The 26,054-nt window shown below is 46.3% G+C and overlaps 2 protein-coding genes across 5 annotated transcripts in view; one reads left to right on the top strand and one right to left on the bottom strand.

Annotated features, from left to right (window-relative positions):
* Positions 1 to 23,783: 23,783 nt before the first annotated feature.
* Positions 23,784 to 25,261, top strand: LOC127619713 (uncharacterized). 4 transcript variants are annotated; one of them, XR_007967595.1, is made up of 2 exons: positions 23,784 to 24,980; positions 25,153 to 25,261. XR_007967595.1 is itself a non-coding variant. In XM_052092673.1 (2 exons), the coding sequence occupies exons 1-2, from the start codon at positions 24,027 to 24,029 to the stop codon at positions 24,648 to 24,650; spliced, it is 429 nt and encodes a 142-aa protein (XP_051948633.1). In that variant the 5' UTR covers positions 23,784 to 24,026; the 3' UTR covers positions 24,651 to 24,957. The 4 variants fall into 4 exon arrangements, 3 of the variants coding, with proteins under 3 accessions (XP_051948633.1, XP_051948630.1, XP_051948631.1); XM_052092673.1 differs by lacking the exon at positions 25,153 to 25,261 and having other exon boundaries at positions 23,784 to 24,188; positions 24,384 to 24,957; XM_052092670.1 differs by lacking the exon at positions 25,153 to 25,261 and having other exon boundaries at positions 23,784 to 24,335; positions 24,384 to 24,957.
* LOC127619703 (lysine-specific histone demethylase 2) overlaps positions 25,112 to 26,054 on the bottom strand; it is a 22,273-nt gene continuing 21,330 nt past the window's right edge. Inside the window, exon 21 of the mRNA XM_052092656.1 lies at positions 25,112 to 26,006. Within this exon, the coding sequence (XP_051948616.1) occupies positions 25,923 to 26,006 (84 nt within the window). The 3' untranslated portion in view covers positions 25,112 to 25,922. The remainder of the gene's footprint in view (positions 26,007 to 26,054) is intronic.

Below are 26,054 nucleotides of genomic sequence, written 5' to 3'. Positions count from 1 at the left end.
ACGCTAAGGAAGCGCTCTGTGAACTGTATGGGGCTATGAGCTGAACTGCAGAACGCTCACCCCGACGGACTGTTTATTGTCGCCGGAGAGTTCAACCATGCAAATCTCAAGACAGTGCTCCCTAAATTCCATCAGTATGTGGACTTTGCAACGAGAGGGCTGAACGCGCTTGAGCTTGTTTACACAAACATCCCAGGCGCTGCACGGGCGGAGCCCCGCCCCACCTCGGCTACTCAGACCACATCTCTGTTATGTGAATTCCAGCATACAGACCGCTCGTCAGACGCACAAAACCGCTTCAGAAGCAGGTGAAAACCTGGCCAGCAGGAGCCATCTCTGCTCTTCAGGACTGTTTTGAGTGTACTGACTGGCACGTTCAGGGAGGCTGCAACATATGGCGATTCTACCAACTTGGAGGAATACACAGCATCAGTGACCAGCTACATCAGCAAGTGCATTGATGATGTCACTTTCTCCAAGACCATCACCACACGCTCCAACCAGAAGCCGTGGATGACTGCGGAGGTGCGCACGCTGCTGAGGTCCTGAGACTCCGCCTTCAGAGCAGGCGATAAGGCAGCCCTAAGAACAGCTAGGGCCAAAATGTCCTGGGCCATCAGAGAGGCAAAGCGCGCACACGCCCAGAGAATCCACAGTCACTTCCAGGACAGCGGTGACACGCGACGCATGTGGCAGGGCATCCAGGTCATCACCAACTACAGGACAACATCAGTTGCCTGTGACAAAGATGCCTCCCTTCCAGATGCGCTGAACGACTTCTATGCTCGGTTTGAAGTGCAGAACGACGTGATGGCGAGGAAGTCCACCCCTCCTCCCAATGACCAGGTGCTCTGTCTTACCACGGCAGATGTGAGGAAAACTCTACGTAGAGTCAACCCACGGAAGGCTGCTGGACCAGACAACATTCCTGGCAGAGTGCTCAGAGGATGTGCAGACCAGCTAGCAGATGTTCTTACCGACATCTTCAACATCTCTCTGAGCAGCGCCGTCGTTCCAACGTGCTTCAAGGCCACCACCATCATCCCCATGCCAAAGAAGTCTTCAGTGTCCTGCCTCAATGACTACCGTCCCATCGCACTTACACCCATCATCATGAAGTGCTTCGAGAGGCTCGTCATGAGGCAGATTAAGACCCAGCTGCCCCCTCACTAGACCCACTGCAGTTTGCGTACTGTTCAAACCGTTAAACGGACGATGCCATCGCCACAACCCTCCATCTGGCCCTCACCCACCTAGACAATAAGGACTCATACGTTTGAATGCTGTTCATAGATTTCAGCTCAGCATTCAACACAATCATTCCCCAGCACCTGATTGGAAAGCTGAACCTGCTGGGCCTGGACACCTCCCTCTGCAACTGGATCCTGGACTTCCTGACTGGGAGACCTCAGTCAGTCCGGATCGGGAACAGCATCTCCACCACCACCACACTGAGCACTGGGGCCCCCCAGGGCTGTGTGCTCAGTCCACTGCTGTTCACTCTGCTGACTCACGACTGTGCAGCAATGCACAGCTCGAATCACATCATCAAGTTCGCCGATGACATGACCGTGGTGGGTCTCATCAGCAAGAACGACGAGTCAGCATACAGAGAGGAGGTGCAGCGGCTGACAAACTGGTGTAGAGCCAACAACCTGTCCCTGAATGTCGACAAAACAAAAGAGATGGTTGTTGACTTTAGGAGAGCACAAGGTGAACACACTCCGCTGAACATCGACGGCTCCTCTGTGGAGATCGTCAAAAGCACCAAATTCCTTGGTGTTCACTTGGCGGAGAACCTCACCTGGTCCCTCAACACCAGCTCTATCACCAAGATAGCCCAGCAGCGTCTCTACTTTCTTCGAAGGCTGAGGAAAGCACATCTCCCAACCCCCATCCTCACTACATTCTATAGAGGGACTATTGAGAGCATCCTGAGCAGCTGCATCACTGCCTGGTTTGGGACTTGCACCGTTTCGGACCGCAAAGCCCTGCAGAGGATAGTGAGGACAGCTGAGAAGATCAATGGGGTCTCTCTTCCCTCCATCAAAGACATTTACAAAAAACACTGTATCCACAGAAGCAACCAGCATTGTGGACGACCCCACACACCCCTCAAACAAACTCTTTACCCTCCTCCCGTCTGGCAAGAGGTACCGAAGCATTCGGGCCCTCACGGCCAGACTGTGTAACAGCTTCTTCCCCCAAGCCATCAGACTTCTCAATACTCAGAGACTGGTTTGACACACACGTGTCCTGAGTTGCACTTTAATTACTGTCACTTTATAACTGTCTGCTACCTCAATAACTGCTATGTGCATAGAACATTATCTCATAGTATGTTATGTTTAGATTTTTAGAAACTGTCATCTTTTTGCACTACTGAGTACTGGTCGGTGCTGCACTGTCTATTGTCCTGTTCATTGTCAGAAATGTGTTGTACTGTCCTGTACTTTTTGCACATGTTTGCACGTGCACTTTATATAGGTATATGTAGTTCTTTTTTTTTTTTTTTTTTTTTTTATATAGGTATTTTATTTCGTTGTGTTGTCTCATGTGGTCCTGTGTTGGTCCTTTATTGTTTTTATGTAGCACCATGGTCCTGGAGGAACGTTGTCTCGTTTTTGCTGTGTACTGTACTAACTGTATATGGTTGAAAGGACAATAAAAACCACTTGACTTGACTTGACTTCATCCCTGACCAGTCCCCAGTACCTGCGGCTGAAAAACACCACCATGCTTCACCACTGGGATGATATTGTGCAGGTGATGAGGGGTGCTTGGTTTCCTCCAGACATGTCGTTTGGATTGAGGCCAAACAGTTCAATCTTCATTTCATCAGACCAGAGAATTTTTGTTTCTCACAGTCAGAGAGACCTTTCGGGGCTTTATTATATGTCTTGCACTTAGGAGAGGCGTCCGTCTGGCCACTCTGCCATAAAGTCCAGATCAGTGGAGTGTCGCAGTGATGGTCGTCCTTCTGCAAGTTTCTCCCGTCTCAACACATGATCTCTGGAGCTCAAATAGAGTGGCCATCAGGTTCTTGGTCACCTCTCTTACCAAGGTCCTTCTCCACCGATTGTTCCGTTTGGCCAGGCAGCAAGCTCGAGGAAGAGTCCTCCTGGTTGTTCCAAACTTCTTTCATTTAAGAATTATTGAGGCCACTGTGTTCATTGGAAACTTCAATGCTGCCTAAATGTTTTTGTATTCTTCCCCAGATCTGTACCTCGACACAATCCTGTCTCTGAGCTCTGCAGGCCGTTCCTTTGACCTCATGGCTTGGTTTTTGCTCTGATATGCAATTTCAGCTGTAAGATCTTATATTGACAGGTGTGTGCCTTTCCAAATTATGTCCAATCAACTGAATTTGCCACAGGTGGATTCCAATCAAAGTGTAGAAACATCTCAAAGATGATCCAGAGAAATGGGATGCACCGGAGTGTCATAGCAAAGGGTCTGAATACTTATGCAAATGTGATATTTCAGTTTTTCCTTTTCTATAAATTTGCAAAGTTATCAAAAATCTTTTTTTTTTATGTGAAAAAAAGCATAAGGCTGAAACTTAACAAAATGTGGAAAAACATTAAAGGCAATGAATACTTTCTGAACGCACCATTACTAGGGGTTGCACAGACAGGTCGACTTTAATGCTCTACCATGATGCATTAAGCTTAATGTTGACTAGTTTATCATGTGATTTTGACACTAACAACATGGCCGCCTTGCAGAAGACAACAGGTGAGGAGCCCAGTGGGTCATTGCAGCAAAGCAGCAGTGGTACATCAAGTGTGTGGAAATACTTCACTAAAGATGAAGCCTGTACAACTGTCACATGCAAAATTTGCAAGTCCGTCCTGAAGTACAACAAAAGTACAAGTGCAATGCATACTCATCTGAAAAGGCATCCACTAACGCTAGGTGAGGAACGAAGCAAATCATCTAGACGCCAGTCAATTAGCGACTTCACCAAACGTCCTGCTGTGACAGTAAAGACGGCAGCAAATCACCAATATGCTGGTGAATTTTATTGTCAATGACATTCGACCTTTAGCTGCAGAGAAATACTGCACTTTTATGAACCTGGCTACGATGTCCCATCTTACAACACACTGTGGAACACTATCAAACACCAGTACGACAGCCTGCGTGACAATATTGTGAAGGAGATGAGAGGTCCGAGTGTGTCACTAACAACTGACTTGTGGACATCTTCCACCATGGAGCCGTACATTACAGTAACAGCTCACTACATCACGGACACATGGAAGCTGAAGGCCCGAGTACGGTGTACATCTATGACGCCAGAGAGACATACTGCAGTCAACATTGCTGACCGTCTGTCTGAGATTTACATTTACATGTATGCATTTGGCAGATGCTTTTATCCAAAGCGACTTACAGATCCCTTAATACAGGGACAATCCCCCTGGAGCAACCTGGAGTTAAGTGTCTTGCTCAAGGACACACGGCTGTGGGGATCGAACCAGCAACCTCCTGATTACCAGTTTAGTGCTTTAGCCCACTACACCACCACCACCACTCAATCAAGGAATGGGGCATAGTTGTGTTTTGCACAGTCCACGATAATGCCAGTAACATGAACTTAGCCATGGAGCTATGTGAAATGTTCCCAAAGATCTGGGGTGCACCGGGCACACCCTACAGCTAGCAATAAAAACAGGCTTAGTCTTACCTGACGTTCCGAAGGCTATTGATGCAGCAAGGGGAGTTTTCAGCCACTTTCGCCACTCAGCGTTGGCCACATGTGTCCTGAAGAAATGGCAGGATCAACTTGGCATAAGAGCCAACAAACTCCAGACTGACTGTGCGGTCCGATGGAATTCCACATTCGTAATGCTCCAGCGGCTGTTCGCGCAAAGGATCGTGGTGCAATTTGTGCTCGCAGATGAAACAGTCACCAAACCAGCCGTCCAAAAGTCACTCGCCACGAGAGTACACAAACACACACACACACACACACACACACACACACACACACACACACACACACACACACACAGATGAACTGCAGTGTAAAACACTGAACACTCACACACTCCTCAATGAACAGAGAGTAGGACTATCAGCATCCCATCACAGTTTATTAAAAAAGTACTGCTCACTTACACAGGAAGAGACCGTAAGTCTGACATATAAAGCGACCAATCACGGTTCATGATTTATGTGCTATTTAAATATGAAATCAGACTAAACTCTGAGAACAAAGTGGGATGTTCAGTTGTGCTCATGGTTCTCATCTTGACCGAAGAGTCTCATTCGAAAGTGTGGTGAGCGCTATTTAGTGTAGGATGCAGCAGATCACTGTTATCTGTCAAGCTTTACACTTAACTCCACTATTGTGATTCAGACACCTGAATCATCCCTTAACCTGTTGAAAGTGCGCTTGACTACACACACATCTGGATATGAGCAGGTTACAGAAGATATTCAACAAAACAGGCCCAGTGCCACCACAATCACCATGTGAATGAGGCATTAGCAGCTCTAAACCGTTAAAAGGAGCTATAACCAAAGAATTTCAACAGGCCAGAGCTGAACACCTTTCTTCCAATGTCACGGCCATTCAGTTTGTGGCGGTAAGGCATGTTACGCTTGTTTCGCCAATCGCCATAGAAGAAGAAACACAAGAAACATTCGTGAGAAACACCACAACACTGGTTTGCTGGCTGGACGTTGCAATGAAAACGCATAAGCACTTTCCTGCAACATTTAGGGCAGATTCACTAAGAATGAATTGCGCCTGCTAGAAGTGGTATTTATATGCATGCTCTTACTGCGATCGTTTTGCGCCCGATTCACTGATGGAATTATGCAGATGAGGCAACGTCAAACATTCCCACAAAATCACTGCTGAATGCAATTGGCAAGCATAATGCACAGAAACATCACGTAATGAACAAACATATGTATGATGACATGCTTAAGAAGGATGGAGAGGGGAAACACAAGAGTATGACATAGTCATACTGTGGCTAATGGGAATCTCGGAGTTGTGGGACTAGTTGTGCTGTGAAATCTTAAAATGTTAGTGGTCATTCATTCCCTGTCCTCTATTATATTTCACTGTCAGACTAGAAAGATAGTCACTGTGGAGAGAGCCTGGACAAGAGTTTCAAATTGGTACTTTGTCAAAAAGATTTATTTAAATAGTCATCTCTATCCGTGACCACCTCTTCCTTCTGTGATACACGCCATCCAAACTGACCTTTTGGCATTCCCATGCGTCAAGCGCTCCATCAGAGCTTTCCCTAGAGTGAGCACCATTTAAAAGAGAGCTGTTGAGCGTATAATACACGTCAAAGGACCAATCAGCTTACGCCGTGTGAGCCAACTGGCTTGCCACATCACGTGTGTGAGAAGACATTGAAGATGCGTGTGACAGTATCGGTCTTTCCTCTTGTGAGCAGACACACATATTAACCCCTTCATTTCTTCAGCATGTTCAGTGATACACACACAACTGCTGAAGTGTTTCCTCATAGTATCAATCATGATATATGAGAGATTCAATTAAACATCTGGAGTCAAACATCAGCTCCTTCACATGCTGTGTTTGTCTCCTGAACATCTTATGTTGTCATAAAGACATTCAATGCATGTGACTCATGAATTCCCTCACTGCTGAGGAACATCAGCTGCAGACAGAACTGATCAGAGGACATTGCAATGATTTCCATTACTGGCCCAAGAGAATAAAGATAAAAGAGTGAATCACAACAGACTTTCTGCAGACCATCTTACCTATTAACATCATGTCATCATGTACTCACCCTAATGTTGTTCTAAACCCTTTGGAACTGTTTGAAAGTAGCTATGACACCAACCAGCTCCGAAGTGAATCAACATAATAAACTTTGATTTGAAGCTAAAAATATTTGAAATATATATAAAGATAAAGATACCTGACTGTATACTTACCGTCTTTAATGAGGGTCGGAAATACAATCCCATGAAGCATTGCGAATGATGTCATCAAATAAACAACGATGGAAAAATATAAAACTGTTGATTTAAAGTTGTTGATTATAAGTATAGAAACAATATGTTTTATATTATTGCTAAATATACAGATAAATATATCAGTAGTTTGAGTGCACAGGGAGACTTGACTGCATCACTGACAATGCATCATGGGAGTGGGCGGAGCTCTGTTGATGCAATTCTCTGATTGGTGGATCTCTCTTCAGGATTTACATTTTACATTTATGCATTTAGCAGACACTTTTATCCAAAGCGACTTACAGTGCACTTATTACAGGGACAATCCCCCCGGAGCAACCTGGAGTTAAGTGCCTTACTCAAGGACACAATGGTGGTGACTGTGGGGATAGAACCAGCAACCTTCTGATTACCAGATTACCAGTTCTGTGCTTTAGGGGGATTATGAGAAGTGTAGTCCATGGGGGACAGCTGGAAGTGATCAGAGCAGGGGATTATGGGAAGTGTAGTCCATGGGGGACAGCTGGAAGTGATCAGAGCAGGGGATTATGGGAAGTGTAGTCCATGAGGGACAGCTGGAAGTGATCAGAGCAGGGGATTATGGGAAGTGTAGTCCATGGGGGACAGCTGGAAGTGATCGGACCAGGGGATTATGGGAAGTGTAGTCCATGGGGGACAGCTGGAAGTGATCTGAGCAGGGTATTATGGGAAGTGTAGTCCATGGGGGACAGCTGGAAGTGAACGGAGCAGGGTATTATGGGAAGTGTAGTCCATTGGGGACAGCTGGAAGTGATCGGAGCAGGGGATTATGGGAAGTGTAGTCCATGGGGGACAGCTGGAAGTGATCGGAGAAGGGGATTATGGGAAGTGTAGTCCATGGGGGACAGCTGGAAGTGATCGGAGCAGGGGATTATGGGAAGTGTAGTCCATGGGGAACAGCTGGATGTGATCGGAGCAGGGGATTATGGGAAGTGTTGTCCATGGGGGACAGCTGGAAGTGATCGGAGCAGGGGATTATGGGAAGTGTAGTCCATGGGGAACAGCTGGAAGTGATCGGAGCAGGGGATTATGGGAAGTGTAGTCCATGGGGAAAAGCTGGAAGTGATCAGAGCATGGGATTATGAAATTCGACAGTGTGTGAGGCTCTTAAGGCATACTTAAAAGTCTAGATAATGGGGCGGTCACAACTAACCATGGCATGATTAATGATATGATCAGAGACTTTTACTCTACATTGTGTGCATCAGACCTCATGGGAAAATTATTTGGGATCTTAAGTACACCTACATTATCTTTAAAATTTAGAGCTCATTTGGAAGAGTCGATATATCAGGAGGAGGAAGTAGTTGCCATCTCTTCATTACAATCAGGGAAATCACCAGGACCTGATGGTTTTCCATCAGCGTCTGCACAGTTGCCCCTCATATAACCTCAGTCTTTGCTGAATCTCTTGAGAGAGCAGCTCTTCCCCCAATGTTGATCCAGGCTTGTATTTCCTTATTACTTAAAAAGATAAAGATTCACTAGACTATGCCTCATACAGGCCTATATCCTTGCTCAATTGTGACGCTAACATTTTGGCCATGATGTCCTCCCCACTGTTGTTTCTTTAGATGCTGAAAAGGCATTTGACAGGGTGGAGTGGGAGTATTCATTTTTAGTGCTAGAGAAATTCGGATTTGGCCCAATTTTCATATCTTGGATTAAATGATTGTATAGTGCTCCCTCTGCTGTGGTCATAACCAATAATCAGTATTCAAAACCATTTAATTTACATTGAGAGACGAGACAGGTCTGCCCTCGGACTCCTTTAATATTTGCTCTGGCCATTGAGCCACTAGCCTTGCGTAACCGCCATCAGATTACTGGGGTCCAACATAAGGTGTCTCTGTCTGCAGATGACCTGTTACTCTGCCAAATGCTCTTTCCCCACTCGAAGATCTTCATTTGCACAAGAGCGAACTCTTTCCCATGAATAGTGCTGCTTTGCAATTACAATATTTAAATATACCATTAAGGTTAGTGAAAAATAAATGTACATATCTTGGGATTTCCGTCACACGCCACTACAAACACCTTTCCAAAAACAACCTCATCAAACTCTTTGAACAGACTAAAACAGATCTTGCTAAGTGGTCCCCCCTAAAACTTTCGCTAATTGGATGTATTATCCATCCATCCATCCATCCATCTTCAACCGCTTATCCAAAATCGGGTCGCGGGGGAAGCTGCTCCAGCAGGGGGCCCCAAACTTCCCTATCCCGAGCCACATTAACCAGCTCTGACTGGGGGACCCTGAGGCGTTCCCAGGCCAGTGCGGAGATGTAATCTCTCCAACTAATCCTGGGTCTTCCCCGAGGCCTCCTCCCAGCTGGACGTGCCTGAAACACCTCCCTAGGGAGGCGACCAGGGGGCATCCTTACCAGATGCCCAAACCACCTCAACTGACTCCTTTCAACGCAAAGGAGCAGCGGCTCTACTCCGAGCTCCTCACGGATGACTGAGCTCCTCACCCTATCTCTAAGGGAGAATCCCGCCACCATTCTGAGGAAGCCCATTTCAGCCGCTTGTACTCGTGACCTAGTTCTTTCGGTCATGACCCAGCCTTCATGACCATAGGTGAGGGTAGGAACAAAAATTGACCGGTAGATCGAGAGCTTTGCCTTTCGGCTCAGCTCTCTTTTCGTGACAATGATGCGATAGAGCGAGTGCAATACCGCCCCCGCTGCCCCGATTCTCCGGCCAACCTCCCGCTCCATTGTCCCCTCACTCGTGAACAAGACCCCGAGGTACTTGAACTCCTTCACTTGGGGCAATACCTCCTTCCCTACCTGGAGTACGCACTCCTGCTGAGAACCATGGTCTCAGGTTTAGAGGTGCTAATCCTCAACCCAGCTGCTTCACACTCGACTGCCAAGCGATCCAGTGAGAGCTGAAGGTCATGGACCGATGATGACATGAAGACAACATCATCTGCAAAAAGCAGCGATCCCCAGCCCACCGAACCGCACACCTTCCCCACCCCGACTACGCCTCGATATCCTGTCCATGAATATCACAAACAGGATTGGTGACAAAGCGCAGCCTTGGCAGAGACCAACCCCCACATGGAATGAACTCGACTTTGTGCCGAGGACCTGGACACAGCTCTCGCTTTGGACGTACAGGGATTGGATCACCCTAAGAAGGGACCCCCCCCACCCCGTACTCCCGCAGCACCTCCCACAGTCTCTCTCCTGGGGGACCCGGTCATACGCCTTCTCCAGATCCACAAAACGTATGTATTGTGGATGAATTAATTCTATTAAAATGGTTGTGCTTCCTAAATTTCTTTACTTTTTTCAACACCTCCCCCTGTTTATTCCTCTGTCATTCTTTAAATCTCTGGATGCTACCATTTCTTCATATATTTGGAATGGTAATCCCCGCATACACAAAGCATTTCTTCAGAGATCTAAAAGCAATGGTGGCATGGCCCTTCCCAACTTTACATTTTACTACTGGGCAGCCAATATACGAAACATGTTTGTGGCTGGGCGGAGGGCTGGGTCGTGATCCTACACACCCGGTCCCGTATTAGGCAAATCAAGCCACCGAGAGGGATAAAGGTCGACTGCAGAGGATTGTGCGGGAGAGAGAGATCGTTTACGGACATGTCCGTCGTGTGTGTGTTTATGTTTGTGCTTTTGTTTTAAGTTTTCATTAAATTATTATTTATATTGACAAGCCGGTTCTCGCCTCCTCCTTGCCCATCGTAACCCCCTTACAATGTTATATTGGTGGCATTATCACCGGCCCTCTGATGGTTCATCCTGGGTTGTTGTGGAGGCATGTGTTCATGAGCAAATCTCTCTTTCAGCGCTGCATGGTGCTGCATTGCCACGGATATCCTACGCACATGTCAATTGCATCTGGGTTCAGTTTAGGAAAGCTTTCGCCCTCTGAAACTTCTCCATCCTAAGCCCCATTGCTCATAATCTCCTATCCATCAGTGCAGGATGGAAAGTTTCAGAGTTGGTATGACAAAGGCCTAAAATGCTTTAAAGGCTGCAAATCAGACATTATGTTAGGCCTCTTGTTCCAGAGTTCCCATCCTTACCCCTTAAGAACCCTTCAGACAATCTGATAGCAGACCTGGCCTCCTCTTCCTTATCAAAGCGAGTGCTGGGAGGAAGAGTTCGGATCTCAAGCACATCCACTCCTCATCTATATGTGCTAGGCCCATTTGTCAGATCCCAAATCTACCCTGGATCTAATCCCGTATGTAACTGATGTGAAAGTGAAGATGGTACATTCGTTCATATGTTCTGGACATGCCCTTAACTGGAGGGCTTCTGACGATTGGTATTTGTGACCCTCTCAGTGATCCTCCAATGCAAGCTTGACCTGGGCCCTGTGGTGGCGCTATTTGGGGTTGAACTAGAGGAATCATGGTTATCGATGTCAAAGTGTGAGGTCCTTGCTCTTACCTCCTTGTTAGCACGCAGCGCAGCACTGCTAAAGTGGGAGGAGACAGCCCCGCCCACTTACACACAGTGGTCCAGAGATATCATGTCTTGCCTTCGCCTCGAAAAGATTAGATATTCTTTACGTGGGTCGGAAAAACGTTTTAAAGACATGGCAACCTGTTTTGGACTATTTTCATGGATCTAAATAATGTCTAATCCGTTCTATTCTCTCTCTATAATGTGAGTGTTTAGAAGTCATGTGTGTGGAATACACCTGAATGAATGCTCTTGTCTCCATCTGCCACTTGAGGGTGGATTTGATTGACCTGGAACAACAACAACAACCAGCAGAACACTTCAGGACTGTGGTGGTGAGTTAAGTTCAACTCTTGAGTCATTTTCTGTGTAAATGAGCATCAGTTTGTCAAACTCTTTCACTGCAGGACATTCTGATGAGACTGGGTCGCCCGTTTCCCTGGAGACGAGTGAAACAACAAACATTTACTGAAGACACACGCTGTCATGTGATGACACATGACATGAGAGCCGAGCGGCTGCTCTTTATTATTGAATGAACGCTACTTCATGTTTATTTGTTCAGAAACCCACTGCGGGGGCGTATCCTCATAAATATTCATCCTCCTCTTGTTCTGATTGGCAGGTGACAGTGATGATTAAATGTCAGTGACAGACAAGAGGAATTCATAAATGAAGATGTTTGAGTGTCTTTGTGTTTGACTGCCATAAAACCTTTCAAACCTCATGATTTCTCATGAGGGGCAGTTTCGGTTTGACAATACATTTGATGAATGTTTCTAATATAGAAAGAAGATACAACAGCCTAAATCATCGTGACCACAAACCTTGTGACTAAAGTCTAAAAAAAGACTTTGTATATGTGTGTGTGTCTTTGTGTGTATGTTTGTGTGAGTCCATATGTGTATATGTGTGTGTGTGTGTGTTTGTGTGAGTCCATATGTGTATATGTGTGTGTGTGTGTGTGTGTTTGTGTGTATGTGCATGTGTGTGTGTGTGCTAGTGAGAGTCCATATGTGTATATGTTTGTGTGTGTATGTTTGCATGAGTCCATACATGTGTGTGCGAGTCCATATGTGTGTATGTGTGTCCATATATGTGTGTGTGTGTGTTTGTGTGAGTCCATACATGTGTGTGTGTTTGTGGGAGTCCATATGTGTGTGTGTGTGTGTGTGTGTGTGTGTGTGTATGTGCTAGTTTGAGTCAATATGTGTGTGTGTGTGTGTGTGTGAGTCCATACGTGTGTGTGTGTGTGTGTGTGTTTGTGGGAGTCCATATATGTGTGTTTGTGTGTGTATGTTAGTGTGAGTTCATATGTGTGTGTGTGTGTGTGTTTGTGTGCTTGTGTGAGTCCATATGTGTGTGTGTGTGTGTGCGTGCTTGTGTGAGTCCATATGTGTGTGTGTTTGTGTGAGTCCATACGTGTGTGTGTGTGTGTTTGTTTGTGGGAGTCCATATGTGTGTGTGTGTGTGTGCTTGTGTGAGTCCATATGTGTGTGTGTGTTTGTGTGAGTCCATATGTGTGTGTGTGTGTGCTTGTGTGAGTCCATATGTGTGTGTGTGTGTGTGTGAGTCCATATGTGTGTGTGTGTGTGTGTGCTTGTGTGAGTCCATATGTGTGTGTGTGCTTGTGTGAGTCCATATGTGTGTGTGTGTGTGTGTGTGTGTGTGTGTGTGTGTGTGCTTGTGTGAGTCCATATGTGTGTGTGTGCTTGTGTGAGTCCATACGTGTGTGTGTGTGTGTGTGTGTGTGTGTGTGTGTGCTTGTGTGAGTCCATATGTGTGTGTGTGTTTGTGTGCTTATGTGAGTCCATATGTGTGTGTGTGTGTGTGCTTGTGTGAGTCCATACGTGTGTGCGAGTCCATATGTGTGTGTGTGTGTGTGTGTGTTTGTGGAAGGCGTTATGAACGTCATTCTCATGTATAGTTACAGTGATTCAGAATGTTCTGTGCATTTCCACACTGAGTCACTTAAATAGAGTGATTAGAGGAGATCTGTTTCACTTAATGAAGAAATGAAGTTCCCCTGTCAACATCATCTCTAGAACTGCAGTTTAACAGTTCACCCATCATGGATTATTGTCTAAATGAACTTTGGCTCAGACACATGACTAAATAAACCCGTCAGACACCAGTAATCACTGGCATCACTGTAATGACAGTGGGACGCTTTGATTCACTGAATTTGGTGTGTGTGCCGATGTTGTCCTTCAATAAGGACCATTTTAGCAACGGTTCTTCCTTTGCCAAGATGCGCTCAGGGTGTCCGCCCACTGGGTGACAGGCTGCTATTCATGGCCCATGGGATGGGCGATGCTAAAAATACAGCGCAGAGAACAGTGGTATGGGTACAGATGGCATTGCGTGTGTGTTTGTCATGAGAACAGGTCTTCTTGCCCTCATCAACACTGACCTCCAACGACAGAGGGAAGCTGGAAATAATAATCATGATTGCGTTTGGATCAGATCTCTTCTTCGTTCATTTGTGCTTTTCATCAGAGAAATGAACATTGAAACGTGTCCAATTAAAAGTATCTCTGTTGATTTCAACACAAGTGCAAAAACTCTTTCTAAAATAACCCTGTGCAAGATTACAGGGAAGCGGATTGCAAGAGGAAACTGAATCTGTGTAGAGTTTATTACTGCAGCTCTGATTCAGATTGAACATCGCAGAAGCCGCTTGTGTCAGTGCGAAACACAACTGAACGATTCTCAATAAACGCCCTTCTCCCGTTTCACTTCCCAATCAAAAGTGAACATTATATTTAGCATAGAAATACTTTTTTTAGGGCCATTCAGATTGTTTACAGTGTTTGTCATTATTTTGAAGAGTTGTATGGACAGTATGGACAGAGGTTCCTTAAGATGGTGGCACGGTAGCACGCAGCGGCCACTCCAGATCCACAATGGTGCTATTTTTGTTAAAAAAAGCCAGACTTTTGCAGCACATGGACATCGGAGCAACCGGTGTTCGTGTCTACCATCGCCAGACACTACTAAAATATAAGACTCGTGCAAAAACCAAGCTGCATGATGACCTGCAGGAGGCGCTACGCGTACTCGGCTTGCTGCAGAGACCAGGCCTCCAGTCCTCGGCGTCACCTGATGCCGGTGGCCAGGGAGAGGACATCGTAAGTGGTGTGCGAGAAAGCGGAAGCGCGGCAAGAGGGCGGGGGTTCATGCTAGGCTAAAAACAAACCCTAGCCTGCCGGCTCTCCCGTCTATCCTGCTCTCAAATGTTTGCTCCCTGGACAATAAACTGGACTATATCCGACTCCAGCAGGCTACGCAGCGTGAGTTTAGAGATTGCTGCGTCTCTGTTTTCACGGAGACGTGGCTCAGCGACAGAGTTCCGGATGCCGCCATTCAGCTAGACGGGCTCACCTCGTTTCGTGCCGACAGAAATACAGCTCTCTGCGGTAAGACTCGCGGTGGTGGCTTGTGTGTTTACATCAACACGGAATGGTGTAAGAACTCTATGCTAGTCTCTAGTTACTGTTCATCGCTGTTGGAGCTTGTGACTGTTAGATGCAGACCTTTTTATCTACCAAGGAATTCACCACTGTTTGCATAACCGAGTTTACATTCCCCCCTGCGCTAACGCTAAGGAAGCGCTCTGTGAACTGTATGGGGCTATGAGCGAACTGCAGAACGCTCACCCCGACAGACTGTTTATTGTCGCCGGAGAGTTCAACCATGCAAATCTCAAGACAGTGCTCCCTAAATTCCATCAGTATGTGGACTTTGCAACGAGAGGGGCGAACGCGCTTGATCTTGTTTACACAAATCCCAGGCACGTACTGGGCGGAGCCCCGCCCCCACCTCGGCTACTCAGACCACATCTCTGCTATGTTAATTCCAGCATACAGACCGCTCGTCAGACGCACAAAACCGCTTCAGAAGCAGGTGAAAACCTGGCCAGCAGGAGCCATCTCTGCTCTTCAGGACTGTTTTGAGTGTACTGACTGGCACATGTTCAGGGACGCTGCAACATATGGCGATTCTACCAACTTGGAGGAATACACAGCATCAGTGACCAGCTACATCAGCAAGTGCATTGATGATGTCACTTTCTCCAAGACCATCACCACACGCTCCAACCAGAAGCCGTGGATGACTGCGGAGGTGCGCACGCTGCTGAGGTCCCGAAACTCCGCCTTCAGAGCAGGCGATAAGGCAGCCCTAAGAACAGCTAGGGCCAAACTGTCACGGGCAATCAGAGAGGCAAAGCGCGCACACGCCCAGAGAATCCACAGTCACTTCCAGGACAGTGGTGACACGCGGCACATGTGGCAGGGCATCCAGGCCATCACCAACTACAGGACAACATCAGTTGCCTGTGACAAAGATGCCTCCCTTCCAGATGCGCTGAACGACTTCTACGCTCAGTTTGAAGTGCAGAACAACATGGTGGCGAGGAAGACCACCCCTCCTCCCAACGACCAGGTGCTCTGTCTTACCACGGCAGATGTGAGGAAAACTCTACATAGAGTCAACCCACGGAAGGCTGCTGGACCAGACAACATTCCTGGCAGAGTGCTCAGAGGATGTGCAGACCAGCTAGCAGATGTTCTTACCGACATCTTCAACATCTCTCTGAGCAGAGCCGTCGTTCCAACGTGCTTCAAGGCCACCACCATCATCCCCATGCCAAAGAAGTCTTCAGTGTCCTGCCTCAACGACTACCGTCCCATCGCACTTACACCCATCATCATGAAGTGCTTCGAGAGGCCCGTCATGAGGCACATTAAGACCCAGCTGCCCCCTCACTAGACCCACTACAGTTTGCGTATCGTCCAAACCGTTCAACGGACGATGCCATCGCCACAACCCTCCATCTGGCCCTCACCCACCTAGACAATAAGGACTCATACGTTCGAATGCTGTTCATAGATTTCAGCTCAGCATTCAACACAATCATTCCCCAGCACCTGATTGGAAAGCTGAACCTGCTGGGCCTGGACACCTCCCTCTGCAACTGGATCCTGGACTTCCTGACTGGGAGACCTCAGTCAGTCCGGATCGGGAACAGCATCTCCACCACCACCACACTGAGCACTGGGGCCCCCCAGGGCTGTGTGCTCAGTCCACTGCTGTTCACTCTGCTGACTCACGACTGTGCAGCAATGCACAGCTCGAACTACATCGTCAAGTTCGCCGATGACACGACCGTGGTGGGTCTCATCAGCAAGAACGACGAGTCAGCATACAGAGAGGAGGTGCAGCGGCTGACGAACTGGTGTAGAGCCAACAACCTGTCCCTGAATGTCGACAAAACAAAAGAGATGGTTGTTGACTTTAGGAGAGCACAAGGTGAACACACTCCGCTGAACATCGACGGCTCCTCTGTGGAGATCGTCAAGAGCACCAAATTCCTTGGTGTTCACTTGGCGGAGAACCTCACCTGGTCTCTCAACACCAGCTCTATCACCAAGAAAGCCCAGCAGCGTCTCTACTTTCTTCGAAGGCTGAGGAAAGCACATCTCCCACCCCCCATCCTCACTACATTCTATAGAGGGACTATTGAGAGCATCCTGAGCAGCTGCATCACTGCCTGGTTTGGGACTTGCACCGTTTCGGACCGCAAAGCCCTGCAGAGGATAGTGAGGACAGCTGAGAAGATCATTGGGGTCTCTCTTCCCTCCATCAAAGACATTTACAAAAACACTGTATCCATAAAGCAACCAGCATTGTGGACGACCCCACACACCCCTCACACAAACTCTTTACCCTCCTGCCGTCTGGCAAGAGGTACCGAAGCATTCGGGCCCTCACGGCCAGACTGTGTAACAGCTTCTTCCCCCAAGCCATCAGACTCCTCAATACTCAGAGACTGGTTTGACACACACACACACACATAACTGCTATGTGCATAGAACACTATCTCATAGTATGTTATGTGTACGTTTTTAGAAACTGTCATCTTTTTGCACTACTGAGTACTGGTCGGCGCTGCACTGTCTATTGTCCTGTTCATTGTCAGTAATTTGTTGTACTGTCCCGTACTTTGCACATGTTTGCACGTGCACTTTATATAGGTATATATAGGTATTTTATATAGGTATTTTATTTCGTTGTGTTGTCTAATGTGGTCCTGTGTTGGTCCTTTGTTGTTTTTATGTAGCTCCATGGTCCTGGAGGAACGTTGTCTCGTTTTGCTGTGTACTGTACTAACTGTATATGGTTGAAACGACAATAAAAACCACTTGACTTGAGTTACACACATTTCACCCTTGAATCATTATGATGATGTTATCTTCAATATGAATAAATGCTATATTATTTCAAATGTAAAGTATTTATATTTTATAGTCACACTCTCTTGGTGAACTGTCCTGAAAATAATGTCACAATGCAAAAAATCTTCAAATTCTTTATGCAAAATATAATCGTATGTTTTAGTTTGAACTGATTTGGGGTTCAATATGAGTTGGACATTTTCTTGAGAATTTACTTGAACTTGTTGTTTTCAATCAGGTCTTTCATCTCATAGATTATCCTGCTATATAATCAGAGACTTGAAAAATCAGGGCTGCTGTGGCACAGGTGGTAGAGCGGGTCGGCCACTAATCCCAGGGTTGGCTGTTCGATTCCTGGCCCACATGACTCCACATGCCGAAGTGTCCTTGGGCAACACACTGAACCCCAAGTTGCTCCAGGCTCCTAGTGCCTTGCATGCAGCTCTTCCGTCGTGTGTGTGTGTGTTACAGAAAACATATGAATATAATACCAATATTAGCTGTTTGTGTTTAGAAATATTAGTGGTTAAATTCATGTGTTGAATGGGAGAGCATACAGTTCATGTGAGAATGGTTTCTGCAGTATATGTATTATTCGCTCAGTGCTGCGAGCAGCTGAATCTGCAGGCATGGACCCGCACAACACGATAGAATAATGTATTCTTGTAAAAGTTATATATAGTGCATTTTAAAAGAACTCCCTATGTGAAACAAACAGGCTGAATCCTCGAGCACGGCATTTAACAGGAAGAGCCTGTGTGAATGGGTTGAGTCGTCAAACACGGCATTTGACATGAGGGCGTGTAGGAGGCTATATTCGAATGAAATTGATTGATGCAGCAATGCAAGCTTATGGCAAACTGTTTAGGGAAGACCTAAAACAGCCCGATTGTTGTCAATCACTTGGTGGGTAATAGTTTGTTTGATATGAGTGGCATAATGGATGCTTAGGCACACAGCCTGAAAGATGTGCCGAATTTGAGCGGTTTTACAGTGTAGTGGGAGTTTGTCGCATGGCCCAAAATATGCCACTGTTGCGGCACTTGGACAGCACATTTGTGCTGTTTACAGAGTAGTGGGAGGTTTAGTCCCACGGTCCGAAAGACGTGTGCTGTTGCGGCACCTGGATAGCACATTTATGCTGCTTAGAGATGTATTGATCCAATAGCGGGTGCGCCGCGGTTGCGGTGTCGCCAAACTTGAGTGCACTGCCCGAGGAGAAGATTTGCGGTGAGGTAACGGAGTGCTACGTATGAGTTAGAGGAGAAAGGAACTAGCAGTTGCAAATTCATGGCTTGAATTGAACTCATGGTAAAATGCTGAGGCTGCGGAGGGTTAGTGGCCATTAGTGAATGTGGCCAAAGGAACCTGAAGTGGTCGGGCATAGATCGCATTGGTCCGCAGATAATCGTTGCAGTTAGTCGGGGCTCGAGGTTATGAAGGCATCTGTGTGCCAAGATAACACCCTAGCCCAGCACTCTGATAGTGGTTGTACATTGTTGGAGTCATTGGAAGCAGGGCTACCGCTACTTGCTGCTTCCTCGAGGGAAGGAATAGTTGAGCCAGGATCGTGAAAGGGATCCCCTATAAAAGCACCTCTAGGAAGAAGTTTCGAGTTTCCCCACGATTAGGTGTTGTCAGACAGCTGCACTTGTACAAACGCCACTCCGGGGGGAAAGTTTAGAGAACACATGAACAGTCGTAGGGAGCAGTTTGACATGTATACAGTGCCGAAGCAGCCAGTTTGCAGAAGCAGCTTCATGCTATGAGTAATATGCTGTTGAATAACAAGATTATTTATATGGAAGAGCTGTTCTTTGCTCAGTCATCAAAGACTCTTGTCTTGAGTTTGGCATAGGCTCCGCTGGCACAGCTCAGGCGATGGTTAACCTCAGGGTCTATATCAGTAGCCCCAGTACAAGGATGTATTTGTCATGACATCCATACCTGATAGTATGCTCCACAGTACCTGACGATCCACGGAGTCAAAGGCCTTTGTCAAGTCTATAAAGGCCATGTACAGAGGCAGGCCTTGTTCCCGACACTTTTCTTGTAGTTGGCGAGCAGAAAAGATCATGTCAGTTGTTCCCCTGGATGGATGGAAGCCGCACTGTGATTCAGGGAGTGCCTCCTCAGATAGTGGTTGCAGGCAGTTGACAAGGACAAGAGCAAGGACTTTGTCTGTTGTTGACTAGAGTGAGATGACCCTATAGTTTCCACATTCAGCCTTGTCCCCTTTCTTGAATATGGTAACAATTTGGGCATCCCGGAGCTCTGAAGGGAGCTCTTCCCTTTCCCAGATCTTGACGAGTAGATGGTAGATGTAGTGCCAGAGCCTTGGTCCCCCTTCCTTTAAGATCTCCGCAGGGATCCCATCAGGACCAGCGGCCTTGTTGTACCCGAGATTCCTGATGGCATTGTGAACTTCAGTTAGGGTAGTAGGTTCCCCCATGTCTTCTCTGATGGGGCTCTTTGGGATATGATCGCCGATGTCTGGCTGGCTAAACTGTCATGGTTCAGAAGTTACTGAAAGTGCTCCTTCCAACGTGTGTTGATGGAGTCATTATCTTTTAGAAGAGTCTGTCCATCTTTTGAGCGCAGGGGATTTAAGACGCGATGGCTAGGGCCATAGTGGCACTGAAAAAGCCTCTGATATCACCTGAATCAGCCAGTCTCTGGAGTTCTAGAGCCTTTTCTGTCCACCATTTTTTCTTGAGCCCCCTCATCAATCTCTGAACGTCAGCCTTGGCTCTAGAGTGTGCTGTCCTTTTGGCCTCGCATGTCATGTCATCGGAAGGCTTTTCATTTTCTGGAGATAAGTTGTTCTATCTCTGTGTCATTTTCATCAAACCAGTTCCGATGTTTCCTGGATTGATACCCAAGGGTGGATTTGAGAAGGCCCCAGTGGTCTTCGATGTTGTCAGGATATTCTTACTGAAGGCTTTCTTCGAGAGAGTCCTGAAGTAGCTGCTGGGTGGCGGTTTCATTCAGGCCGTCAAGGTTCAGTCTTCGCCGGGCCTGCATCTTCTGAATCCTCCTCATCTTTTTAAGTTTGATGGACATTGCGGACTGATGTCCATCAGTAGATTGCGGTCCTGCACCAAAAGCCGGATTGCCAAGCACCAATAAACATCACAAGAAGAAGAAGAAACACTCTTGTCTGTTACAGCACTATAGGTCATTAAAAACATTGAACTATCAAGTACAGAAATCAACAGCAATGTTGCCAATAACGGTTGTTGTGTTCAGTCGCTGTATGGCACTGTCAGTGCTATGTAGCCATTAGCTGATTCAGTTAGCTAGTTATGTGGGTTACTTTGCCGACCTACTTGTGTATTTAGTGGGACATACCTGATCCGATCATGAAGATGCAGAACATGGGCTGAATATCGATATTGATTGTCTAGCACTAGAGGATGACATCATCTCACATGCCCCTGCACTCGAGCTCTGATTTACTCTTCAAGTGAACTCACTACTCGCACTACTTCCTCTTCAAAATACCGTAGGAGTGCAGAGTCGCAATTTACATCACGCTATTACTACCCGAAAGAGATGTTTGTGTACATTTTCTATCGATTACATCAGCAGTAATTCACAGATAATGATCAAATGATGATGAAGAGCGTTATAACCTGTGTTGAGTGAGTGTTTTTATCGCCAAGAACACATCTTAAACGATTCATTAACCCAAATATTATTTCATGATTTACTCACTTTAAGCCGTCCCGGATCAAGAATGGAAACATTTGTAACTTTAAATCAATGCTTCCGGCCAGCGCTGTATTACTGTTTAAATGAAGAAACTCTCACGTGACGTTCCTTCATCTGTTGATCAAGCATGCGCTTCTGACTTCTCGAGTGAACGAGCCATTGTGCTTACGTCACGGATGCATTGACTGCTGGCACGATATGAAGGTAATACATTTTTAATCATTGATTTACTTCAGAAGATGAATTGATCGACTGGAGTCGTGTGGATGATGCATTAATGTGACTGTTGTACCGTCAGATAGACAGCTGTCTCATGTCACATGTTCATTATATGAAGAAAAACAGATGAAATGTGCTCATGAAAATCTTCAGTTCTGCACATCTGGGATGATTAAACGTGTCAATCAAACTATCCCATTGATATCAGGTGTAACAGGGTCTATAACATTCTTCACATCTCTCTACGATGAATTGCTTGTTATTCCTCATTTGATATTCACTTTGGATAAAAGTGTCTTTTCAATTAATAAATGTTGAATATGAGTGTGTCAGTGTCTCCTGCACAACATGCATGTGAAATGGATCATATCAATCTCTCTCTGCCATCAGACATTCATCATGTCAAACTTACTTCAACAAATCTGTCTCACATTCACACATCAGATAAAGAGGTGCATGCAGCATCTCTCTTGATCACAGGAAGTCCATAACAGGACTGTTGCTGTTGCCATGGGGACAGATGTCTGTCTGCTCTGATCTGTGTAAAGTACAATTACAGTGTGCAAAAACACAGACACACGCACATGCACACACACACACTCTCACACGCACAAACACACACACACACACACACACGACACACGCACACACACACATGCACATAGACCCACTCACACACACACACACTCTCACACATGCACATGCACACACACACGCACACACACACACACACACGCACACAGACCCACTCACACACACACTCTCACACATGCACATGCACACACACACACACTCTCTCACACACACACACACACACACGCACACAGACCCACTCACACACACACACACTCTCACACATGCACATGCACACACACACACTCTGCACACACACGCACACCCACACAGACCCACTCACACATACACACACAGACCCACTCACACACACACACTCTCACACATGCACATGCACACACACACACACACACACTCTCTCACACACACACATGCACACACAGACCCACTCACACACACTCTCTCACACACAATCACGCACACACACACACGCACTCTCACACACACACACACGCACACACACACACGTAATGAAGACTCCAGTGTGCATCTTCCAGCAAACAGTTGCATGATAATCATCAGTCTGTCTGCTGCACACATGCATGTTTCACATTAATGATGATGGGGACTCAGAGAACTTCACTTCCGGTGTGACACATGGATCTCTGCTGCCCCCTACAGGACTCACACACACTGACATGAACACAAATAGCAGAAACACACACATCTGAAGAGAAGACCTGCAGCAGCACACATGTATCTCTCTCATTATTCTCACACAATTAATCTCACCCGAGGCATTTTTATATAATTCACCAATATTAAAATTAGAAGTAATTTGTATAATTTTTATGTAATTATAATATTAAATGCAATACTGAAACATTTGTATTGACTGCTCTAAAATAAAAGTGTGTGCAAAATGCATGAATGTATGTAATGTAGTCTAATGCATTAGCAATATAATATACAGTCTCACACACACACACACACACACACACACACACACACACACTTACACATACTCACACACACGCACACACAAACACACACACTCACATACATATATTCACACACACACACACACACACACACTCACATATTCACACACATTCACACACACACACACTCACATATTCACATATTCACACACACACACACACACATATATTCACACACACACACACACACTCACTCACATATTCACACACACACACACACACACACACTCACATATTCTCTCACACACACACACACACTCACTCACATATTCTCACACACACACACTCACACATTCACACACACACACACCCACACAAGTGAATTAAAAGAAAACCTAAAAACTGTTTAGACTAAAAAAAAATGTTTAGACTCGTCATAAAGAGCGAGCTCTTTCACAGCACTTTTTCTGATGGTTAAAGAGTAATTTCGGTTTATTAAATGACCTTTGACCTCAACTTAATCCTCTAGTTGATGAGTTCTCTGTAACTTCACACACTCTTATACTGTAGAAACATGTGCACAAACAAACTCAATCAAGGCCAAATCAATTGTAAAATAATTTACAAGTTTTAATATTTTAGAACTTTTCATAGATAACAACATAAGCAGCACATCATAGAAAAATGTGCCCATTTAAATTAGGCAAAATATTTCCATTATTAATTTAATCTTAACAGAATAAAGCTTCACTTCATTTTCTTTACATAAATGTTTGAACCCACATTCAGTGGAAAATCACACAAACACAATTATTAACTACAGCTCATACACTAGAAAACATGAAATGTAGCAGACAGACAGTAAAACTCCTGCAGACAGACACTGATGCCCTGTGATGGTGAGACAGGTCTACAGTTCTGATGTGAGACAGGTCAACAGTTCTGATGTGAGACAGGTCAACAGTGCAGTGATGGTGAGACAGGTCTACAGTTCTGATGTGAGACAGGTCAACAGTGCAGTGATGGTGAGACAGGTCTACAGTTCTGATGAGAGACAGGTCAACAGTTCTGATGTGAGACAGGTCAACAGTTCTGATGTGAGACAGGTCAACAGCGCAGTGATGGTGAGACAGGTCTACAGTTCTGATGTGAGACAGGTCAACAGTTCTGACGTGAGACAGGTCTACAGTTCTGACGTGAGACAGGTCAACAGTTCTGACGTGAGACAGGTCTACAGTTCTGACGTGAGACAGGTCAACAGTGCAGTGATGGTGAGACAGGTCTACAGTTCTGATGAGAGACAGGTCTACAGTTCTGATGAGAGACAGGTCAACAGTTCTGACGTGAGACAGGTCAACAGTTCTGACGTGAGACAGGTCAACAGTTCTGACGTGAGACAGGTCTACAGTTCTGACGTGAGACAGGTCAACAGTGCAGTGATGGTGAGACAGGTCTACAGGTCTGATGAGAGACAGGTCAACAGTTCTGATGTGAGACAGGTCAACAGCGCAGTGATGTGAGACAGGTCTACACAGTGATGATGAGACATGTCCACATCTCTGTGATGGGGAGACAGGTCTACAGCACAGTGAAGGTGAGACAGGTGTACAGCACAGTGAAGGTGAGACCGGTCTAAAGCACTGTCATGGTGAGACAGGTCTACAGCACAGTGAAGGTGAGACAGGTATAAAGCCCAGTGATGTTGAGACAGGACTACAGCACTGTGATGGTGAGACAGGTCTAGAGTGCTGTGATGGTGAGACAGGTCTACAGCGCTGTGATGGTGAGACAGGTCAGGTCTATTGTGATGTGAGACAGGACTACAGCACTGTAATTGTGAGACAGGTCAGGTCAATAGCGCTGTGATGGTGAGACAGGACTACAGCGCTGTGATGGTGAGACAGGTCTACAGCGCTGTGATGGTGAGACAGGTCTACAGCGCTGTGATTGTGAGACAGGTCAGGTCAATAGTGCTGTGATGGTGAGACAGAACTACAGCACTGTAATTGTGAGACAGGTCAGGTCAATAGCACTGTGATGGTAAGACAGGTCTACAGCGCTGTGATGTGAGACAGGACTACAGCACTGTAATGGTGAGACAGGTCAGGTCAATAGCACTGTGATGGTGAGACAGGACTACAGCACTGTGATGGTGAGACAGGTCAGGTCAATAGCACTGTGATGTGAGACAGGACTACAGCACTGTGATGGTGAGACAGGTCAGGTCAATAGCACTGTGATGGTGAGACAGGACTACAGCACTGTGATGGTGAAACAGGTCAGGTCAATAGCACTGTGATGGTGAGACAGGACTACAGCACTGTGATGGTGAGACAGGTCAGGTCAATAGCGCTGTGATGGTGAGACAGGACTACAGCACTGTGATGGTGAGACAGGTCAGGTCAATAGCGCTGTGATGGTGAGACAGGACTACAGCACTGTGATGGTGAGACAGGTCAGGTCAATAGCGCTCTGATGGTGAGACAGGTCTACAGCGCTGTGATGGAGAGACAGGACTACAGTACTGTAATGGTGAGACAGGTCAGGTCAATAGCACTGTGAAGGTGAGACAGGTCTACAGCGTTGTGATGTGAGACAGGTCAGGTCAATAGCACTGTGATGGTGAGACAGGTCTACAGCGCTGTGATGTGAGACAGGTCTACAGCGCTGTGATGTGAGACAGGTCTACAGCGCTGTGATGGTGAGACAGGACAACAGCGCTGTGATGGTGAGACAGGACTACAGCGCTGTGATGGTGAGACAGGTCTACAGCGCTGTGATGTGAGACAGGTCTACAGCGCTGTGATCTTGCTGGCCTCTCGTACTCCGCTCAGATACGCTCCAGTCACAGTCTGTGGAAAGTGTCTGTTTGTCGCCTGCAGAATAACAACAAAAACAACCTGTAACGATGATAAATATTTGAA

This window comes from Xyrauchen texanus, chromosome 26, assembly GCF_025860055.1.
Source record: "Xyrauchen texanus isolate HMW12.3.18 chromosome 26, RBS_HiC_50CHRs, whole genome shotgun sequence".
Lineage (NCBI taxonomy): Eukaryota > Metazoa > Chordata > Actinopteri > Cypriniformes > Catostomidae > Xyrauchen > Xyrauchen texanus.
The sequence above is the reverse complement of the archived record's forward strand: the minus strand, read 5'-3'. Positions and strand labels throughout refer to the sequence as shown.